Source organism: Phytophthora parasitica (genome assembly GCF_000247585.1).
Source record: "Phytophthora parasitica INRA-310 unplaced genomic scaffold supercont2.4, whole genome shotgun sequence".
NCBI lineage: Eukaryota > Oomycota > Peronosporomycetes > Peronosporales > Peronosporaceae > Phytophthora > Phytophthora nicotianae.
In genome coordinates, this window is record NW_008648990.1 from 292,486 (window position 1) to 300,537 (window position 8,052).

At 52.5% G+C, this 8,052-nt stretch overlaps 4 protein-coding genes across 4 annotated transcripts; all 4 read right to left on the bottom strand.

Moving 5' to 3' along the window:
- Nucleotides 1-86: 86 nt before the first annotated feature.
- Nucleotides 87-2,221, bottom strand: PPTG_03080 (hypothetical protein; the record flags this gene model as incomplete). Its single annotated transcript, XM_008895758.1, has 1 exon — nt 87-2,221. The coding sequence occupies one exon, from the start codon at nt 2,219-2,221 to the stop codon at nt 236-238; it is 1,986 nt and encodes a 661-aa protein (XP_008894006.1). The 3' UTR covers nt 87-235.
- A 444-nt stretch (nt 2,222-2,665) lies between these two features.
- PPTG_03081 (hypothetical protein) lies at nt 2,666-3,731 on the bottom strand. Its single transcript, XM_008895759.1, has one exon. It carries the CDS (start codon nt 3,585-3,587, stop codon nt 2,760-2,762), a length of 828 nt encoding a protein of 275 aa, XP_008894007.1. The 5' UTR covers nt 3,588-3,731; the 3' UTR covers nt 2,666-2,759.
- Nucleotides 3,732-4,217: 486 nt separating this feature from the next.
- PPTG_03082 (hypothetical protein) lies at nt 4,218-5,350 on the bottom strand. The gene has a single exon (XM_008895760.1). The coding sequence runs from the start codon at nt 5,295-5,297 to the stop codon at nt 4,383-4,385; it is 915 nt and encodes a 304-aa protein (XP_008894008.1). The 5' UTR covers nt 5,298-5,350; the 3' UTR covers nt 4,218-4,382.
- A 758-nt stretch (nt 5,351-6,108) lies between these two features.
- PPTG_03083 (hypothetical protein) lies at nt 6,109-7,340 on the bottom strand. Its single transcript, XM_008895761.1, has one exon. It carries the CDS (start codon nt 7,130-7,132, stop codon nt 6,200-6,202), a length of 933 nt encoding a protein of 310 aa, XP_008894009.1. The 5' UTR covers nt 7,133-7,340; the 3' UTR covers nt 6,109-6,199.
- Between the last annotated feature and the right edge of the window lie 712 nt (nt 7,341-8,052).

An 8,052-nucleotide genomic window follows, 5' to 3' on the forward strand; every position in this document is an offset into this window, starting at 1 on the left:
CGAGATCGCCCCTCCTTCGCATATGTGAGAAATGCGCACCTATGATGACTCAACTTTTAGGTGATTACCGACAGTAAGGGACTAATCACGGTTGCAAACTGATTATGCGGTCAAGTTAAAGCAAAATTCATATTGGAGGTGGCTAAATCTATTGTCATCTCGTAAGCTTCGTGCTTCCTATGGTCTACGGCTAACGCTGGAAGGAGTTCGTGTAGAATAATACGCAAGCGATCTCTTACGCTACAGCGTTGTAGCCGACGCGGCGGCTCTCTTTCTTGGCGAACGCGAGCATGCCAGCACCAAGCACAGCGCCCATGATAACCCACGCGATGGCGATAGGGTAGCTTTGATTCTCAACCTCGACACTGTTGGCCATAGCTGCCTGGCGAACGAAACCCTGGGCAGTCACGCTGTCAACACCTACCAGTTTCTTGCGCATACTGGCCTTGGGCTTGAACGTGTCACCAGGCCACGTTGCGAACTCACTGGCCTGCAGCCACCAAGCCGGGTATCCGATAGACGCCTGCTGCTCAGGTGCCTCGCCTGTCGTCATGTAGCCGTCGCTGTACTTGGCGATCAGTGTCCACGCGAGCTGCCACCACTGGGACACCACCTTCTCGGCAAATTCGTTACTCTGGCCTTGGACACGGGCCACGAGCTGAGACTCAGTAACGTCGTCCGAGTGTCGCGCCTCGTGCGCCTCATTCTCCATCTTCTTACGCAGAGAGAAGGCAGCTTTCTGCAGCTCGCCGATCTTGCTGCGGATGTCCACACTCATGGCGTTGTATCGTAAAAGGCTCCAGTTGTTGACGAAATTGAAAGCCCACCAAGCAGACTGCGAGTGGAACTTGCTCTGGCGGCCCAGTAAATACGACTCTGGGACAGATTCCTGCGCGCACGAGAATGGAACGAAGACGGAGCCATGCGGAGCGTCTTGTGCGTACCAAGCGACTCCGCCAACAGCATCAGGTCCCTTGTGACTGCGGCTTTGAAGGACGAATGCGAACAGAGTGCGGTACATGGAGATCGGACGTTCCCAACCACCGATGACGCCACCAGCGCTTCCTGACCACCGCACAGGTGCTCCGAAAGGTCCAGCAGCCAAACCCTTAGTCATATCGTAGCGCGTGCCTTCGTAGTGATCCCGAAGCAAGTCCATGATCTGGAAAGTCTCCACCTGACGGTCAGGCATGATGGAGAACGGGTATGTGGCGTACTGGGAGAAGCTACCGAGACGAGCATCGAGCTGTAGCGACGGAGCCAAGACATCAAACACGCGCCAGACACGGCGACCGGTGTACAGCGGGCCAATCGCGTCCTTATCAGCAAAGCCGTAGGCGGCCGTAAAGTCGAACGATTTGTCACCTTTTGGATCCCACCAGCCCATTTCCTCGGCGAGCGAGTGCACATTAGCCGAGGCCATGAACCAGTCAGGCTGGCTCAGATCTATCTCGCGAATGGTAAATCCATTGGCAACCACCGTCACGTGTCCGTCCGGCACGCGCTGTGCCGCCCAAATAGCGCCAGCGTTGTCCTTACCGGTCATCACGTGGAAGACCCAGACCTCACCGAGCTTGTCACCGACAACCAGCGCCTCGGCCGAGTCGCCGTAGTCCGGTTTTGCCATATCGCCGCTATCTTCGCTGTAGAAGCCGTACTTCTCGGCCAGTGTGCCCATGGTATCAACGGCACAACGTGCAGTCGCGCAGCGTTCTAGCGCGACTTTGGTGAGCTCTGCAATACCGAAGAGATTCTTGCCACCAGGTATGTTCAACGGCCAGCCGACCGTCTTGGCGCCGCACGTGCTTTCACCAATACTGAGCTGGACTTCGTTCATCATCCCGTAATCCTGATCAAAGTACGCGTACGTGTGTTCGACTTGTGGGATGTACCCCAGTGGCGTCGAGTACTCCTGAGTCTTGCCAACCTCTGGATCATTTACAGGCTGGTAATGAACACCACGATCAGGCACCACTACTCTCGGATATCCACCGTTGAAGTTGTAGACAGCACGCTTGCTACCCGGTTCATGATCTTGGGCTGGAACGCGGACAAGACGCAGATCCGCGGCACCACCACCTGCATCGTCCGTGTGGGCGATCAACGTCGAGTTGTCTGCACTTGCTCCTCTCGTGACAGCGATGGCCGTGCATGCATCCACTTGAGCCTGTTGAATTGCAGTCATTGCAAGTGCGAGAGCAGCCGACCGGAAGAGCTTCATCTTCCAACTGGTGAAGTGGACGACGTCGATGTCGTTGAGGTCGGCAGTACAGGCAAAAAGAGAGAATGAGATCACCAGTACCGGGAAACATTGGTGCTTCTCGAAGTCCGAGTTCGAAACGGAACAGGGCTCCAGCCATCAATGCACGGCATCAAAGTCTCTCGCAACTCTGCGATCAGACTAAACTTGACTTCCACAGCTTCGCATGCGCTTCAACGCCACTATCAACGTCTCTTCACTTGAAAATTGGCATTTGAACACAAACCTCAGTGCCAGAAATACTCACAGTAAGGTTAGTAAATCGAAGTGGTAAGGCATCTCAGCTTATGGCGTGTGGGTCGTTACAGACAGTAGTGCTCCCTATTGGACGCTAAAGTCGGAATCGTGTGACGTGGCATGGGACTTTGCAATGAAAATGGGGGCGACTACCGAGTCAGCTTCAGTTTTTGGTGAACGAAAGATCTATATTCGCATTGAACGGCTAGAGTTACTACTTCCAACGACATTTTTAACATGTATAGTTTATAGACAGAGCTCTCTAATTGCGTCGCATGCGACGGGAGCACTTGCTGCTCTGAGCCTCGCCAGCAACCTCCTGGCTCTTGCCCTTAGTAGCAGCAGACGCCGGGGCTTCCGTGACAGGAGCAGGTGCAGGAGTAGCGGCCTTAGGAGCAGCGGTCGTCGGCTTAGGAGTCGTAGGCTTGGGGGCAGGCGTGGCAGGCGTAGGAGCCTCAGGAGTCTCTGCGGCCGGCGCAGACGGCGTAGTCGAAGTGCCAGCGCCGCTTCCCGGAACGATAATGTCTGCACACGTCGGGTACGTCTGTTTCGCGATGTCGGAGTGCCAGTAGAACTGCAGAACGCAGTTACCGGGCTTCTCGCAACCCTTAACGTCAGCAGGCATCTTTGCAGTGGTGCTGCCATCGCCACCGTTCTCAGCAAACGGCTCAATGTTCAGCAGCGTCTTGTAACTTTTGTAAGTGATGACGCCCTTCGAGTCCTTGCTCGGTTTGAGGATGCTGAGCTTCATAAAGCCCGGGTGAGGCGCCTGAATAGTCCACTTGACATCGAAATCCTCTCCGGGCGGGAGAGTGGTGACGTTGCTGCCCTTCTCGTACACAGTTCCGCGGCATCCGTTCAAAAGGTTGAAGGTCGGTGATGGCGGGAAGTCAACCTGTTTGTGCTGCGAAAGGCCCTCGATAGGGGCGATCTGGAGCTCGTTAAGGCCAATGTTGATCAGAGCGCCCGAGTCCTTGTGAAACTTCTCCGACATCTGCCTGTTCGTCGGGAAAGTCATTTGGCCGTGGCCCTCGACTCCCGCGAACAGGAGAGCGGCCGTGGCCGCAAGGGAGACGATGGTAGTTGACATCCTTTGCTGTTCGAAGAGCTTGGCTGGAGGCGAAATGAGGAATGAAACGAGAGGTATCGAACAGCAAGATGGTCAACGAGTGGAGCCGATGACGGGGTGAAACTCAAGACGCTGTCCTCGCATTGGGAGGCTCGCAATCCGTCTGGGCACGCATAAAACATAGGTGGTTATACTAGTACACGGATGCGTAGGATACAGCTGCTGTTAGGGATCAGATAACCGAGCAGATCTCTAACGCTGCTCTTATGTGATAGAATACGTAAATGCCAGCTACTGCTAACTGAATCTGAGTTGTTCAACGCAACACCATTGCTGGATGCTGCACCGCCGTTTCAGCGAGCTCAGGTAGATGTAGTTGACACCTTCCTTCTACTCCACGACAGCAACTAAACCTGTTTGCTGCGATGCTGCGCAAATTGTTCGATCACCGCGAAGATGGCTGCTTTAGTGTTCGCTACCTTGAAACATCTGATCCCACCTTACCCAAGTTCTCACAAACCATATGAATCAAGTTGTATGACACGATGCAATCGCAAACTCGATCAGCATTACAGGACGGTAAAGGCGCCGACACGTATACTCCAGACTTAAGGAAAAGACTCACTGCAAGCTATTATAGCCACCACCAAGCCTGGTCTGCTCTTCTGATCGGTAGTTTTAGCAAAGGTGTCACACGACGACAAACGCAGAGGTCGCTGTTAGGAAGGATCTACATGTATTTTTACCGTCAACTGCACGCAACGAAACATCTAAAACTTCGCGGACTGCTTCGTCCAAGCGATTCTACATGTAAATCTAGTGTCGACGCATGCGGCGTGAGCATTTGTTGGTATCCGACTCGCCAGCAACGGATGACTCGGTGGTGGGGGTGCTAGGAGCCGTAGTCGCCTCAGGGGCCTCTGTGGCAGGCGTTGGGGTCGTGTTTGTCGATGGAGTGGTATTCGACGAAGGCGCAGTGGGTGTCGTCTGAGCGCTGCTCCCATCGGCTGATTCCTCCGTTGAAGGCGTTGTGTTCGACGAAGGGGTAGTCTGTGCACTACTGCCAGCATCTGAGGTCTCCAATGACGATGCCGTCGGAGCGGTGGTCACCTTGGTATTGGTCGAAGTACCAGCGCCACTACCAGATACAATGATATCGGCGCACGTCGGGTACGTCTGGTTGGCGATATCCGAGTGCCAGTAGAACTGTAGGGCACAGTCACCGGCACTGTCGCATCCAGTCACATCAGTGGGCATTGTGGCGGTGGTTCCATCCTCACCGCCATTCTGAGCGAACGGATCGACCGTCAGAATGGTCTTGTAGTTCTTGTATGTGATCTTGCCCGTGGAGTCTTCGCTGGGCTTCACAATACTCAACTTCATGGTGCCCGGATGGGGCGCCTGGATGATCCACTTGACATCGAAAGCTGCACCTGCTTTCAACGTGGTGACGTTGTTGCCTTCCTCGTACACCGTGCCACGACATCCGTTCATGAGGTTGAACGTCGCAGCCTCTGGAAAATCCTTTTGCGAGCGGCCGGACAGGTTCTCGACGGGCGCGTATTGCAGCTCCTGATCTCCTGCCTGAGAGAGGGCACCTGAATCCTTGCGGAACTTCGCGGAGATTTGACGGTAGTCCGGCACAAGCATCTGGCCGTGGGCATCGGCCGTGGTGAAGAGAACGGCAGCGGTGGCCACCATGGCAAGCGAGACGATTCCAGTGGGCTGCATAATGCCGTTTCACTGTTCGGGTTTAATCGGAGAAGCAAATAATGAGCGGAATGCGAAAGTGAAAGTGAACGGGGATATCGAGTGATAGCTGCTGAGCAAGGACCAAGACGTCAAGGCAGCATTTCATGAAGATGGAAAAGCGTGACGGTGAAGAGGGCATGGGGCCATACAAATTATACTATTATACTATAATAGGCCGCTGAGATGGGGGCAGATTGGCAGATTGCGATCGAGTCTAGATTACTGTACCTTGGCCGGATGGAAACCTCCATATCATAATTAGTCGGCAGGTTTTATGTATTTGAAATTAGAAGTGGTTTACAAAGAAACTGATCAAAATAAATTGAAATAATATACCTTTCATAACTAATATTATTATGTCAATCGAGATTTCAATTCTTGTCCCTATTTTGCATGACGGATTTGTCCATCTGTTTATGGGGATCTGTGCCGTCATCTCTGAATTCGACACGCGCTGGGCTCCCCACTTTGCCTTCTGGTGGGTGCTGCGATCGCTCCATGCTCGAGTCACCCCACACAGCAATGTTGTCGCTATCCTCGCTTCCGTCTGGAGGAAGAATTGTCGTGACTTTGAGCACGTACACAGTGAGCCTGCTGACATGTAACATATACTAAAGTATTAATTTAGCCCCGAACACTAGCGAGATAACAGACTGCCTGCACTCTGTGCGTGAAAAACGTTTGCTGACCCTTTATCCGACACCCACGCAAGTTCCTGCCAACCGCCTGTATGTAGAACGCAAGATACAGCAGCTACTTTACGTGTAGTCCGTTGACAAGCAAGGCATCATTTGGACGGCAAAATCAAGGTAAATTACGGATACGTTTGCCACCAGTTACACAAAATACGGCATACAAACTACTCACAGACTGGGTCGAACCTAGTGACGACGCATGCGTCGAGCACACTTGTTGGTATCCGCTTCACCAGCGACGGAAGCATCAGTGGTGGAGGTGCTAGGAGCCGTCGTGGTTGTAGTTGTCGAAGGGGAGAAGTTGGTCGACGGGGAATTGTTCGTCGAAGGAGAAGAGTTCGTAGAGGGGGACGCATTCGTCGACGGGGATGAATTCGTTGAGGGGGACGAGTTAGTCGATGGAGTCGAGTTGGTCGACGGGCTGGAAGGAGTGGATGGGGTGGAAGGAGTAGACTCATCGCTGCTTGCAGTTGGGCTACCAGCTTCCGACGACTCCGTAGTCGTAGAGGTAGAAGTGCCGCCACCACTGCCAGATACAACGATGTCAGCACAGGTCGGGTACGTCTGCTTCGCGATGGCAGAGTACCAGAAGAACTGCAGGACGCAGTCTCCTGGCTTGTCACATCCCTCAACATCGGCGGGCATCTTGGCAGTGGTGCCACCTTCACCGCCGTTTTCAGCAAAAGGCTCAATGTTAAGCAAAGTCTTGTAGCTCTTGTAGGTGATCACACCCTTCGAGTCCTCGCTCGGCTTAAGAATGCTGAGTTTCATGTAGCCAGGGTGCGGGGCATCAATTTTCCACTTGACATCAAACTCAGAACCGGGCTGGATGGTAGTGACTTCATTAGCCTCCTCGTACACAGTGCCACGGCATCCGTTCAATAGGTTGAACGTAGGAGACGGTGGGAAGTCGACTTGCTTGTGCTGCGAGAGGAGCTCGATGGGGCCGATCTGCATCTCTTCTAGACCGATGTTGACCAGAGCTCCCGAGTCCTTGTGAAACTTCTCCGACATCTGCCGGTAGGTGGGCACAGTCATTTTGCCATGAGCATCCGCCGTGGCGAAGAGCGTAGCAGCAGTCGCCACCAGGGCAAGTGAACCGAGTCCAGTTGGCTTCATCGTGGCGTTTCACCGTTCGGAGGGATTAATCGGCGTTCTTGGCTAGCAACTGGAGATAGCTTGGGATCGCAAAAGCGAAAATGAAAAGGTCCGTTGCTGCGTAGACTCCACGCCGTGGAGGGAAAAGCGTGGCGGTGCCGCGAAGGCAACGGCCTCCGTTACTGTACAGGTACGGAGACCAAGCACGTGAGATAGAGTGTAGATTGTGAATCGTGTTGGTTCAATATTGCACGCTATGTGTTATATTGCCCATTCTTGGGATCGGAGAGCAAATGGTATTTTAGCAGGTATACCTTCCTTGAACTGTGGAAGTCGTCAATACTTTACTTCACTTGCTTTCTGTAGGTGAGCCAAATACAGTTCTCTTCTTCGAGCTCCATCATGATCCTCTGAGTATCGAGATTCTCGACAAGGCATAAAATCCCATCTTTTGACAACACTGAAATGTTAATTTTGACTGGGGATAACACGAAATTGTGCGCGCGTCTGTATTTTGTAAGACTATACGCCTTCCCTGCTAGAATTGAAACGGATTTTGCATCACGGAAGCTCTGTAGCAGACTGCTACAGAGCTTCCTAGTACTAGCAGAGCGGTGTTGCAAGTCACAACATACAGCAGATAATCTTGAAGTAGCATCGCAGTGTCGGTAACACAACATGATAGCACTACACACGATCCCCTCAGTAGTCATAGTTTTTGGAGCTGCCAATTTATTCCTGTCTAAAGGTTTCCTCTCCATGACAAAAGTAAGTAAGACAAGATGTAAGTACTTTGACAATATTGAAAATACTTTAACAAGATGAAAAAAAAAACACTACGGCAAGGTTGGCAGAATCCTGCTAAGCTAATTGGTTGAAAGAGATCGCCTTTCAACCAATAGGAAGTCTAAATGCACACAGACCAGTGGTCTGTCAAATGT

Coding starts and splice junctions, on each gene's coding strand:
- PPTG_03081 (XM_008895759.1), bottom strand. CDS start 3,587: ATGTCAACTACCATCGTCTCCCTTGCGGCCACGGCCGCTCTCCTGTTC.
- PPTG_03082 (XM_008895760.1), bottom strand. CDS start 5,297: ATGCAGCCCACTGGAATCGTCTCGCTTGCCATGGTGGCCACCGCTGCC.
- PPTG_03083 (XM_008895761.1), bottom strand. CDS start 7,132: ATGAAGCCAACTGGACTCGGTTCACTTGCCCTGGTGGCGACTGCTGCT.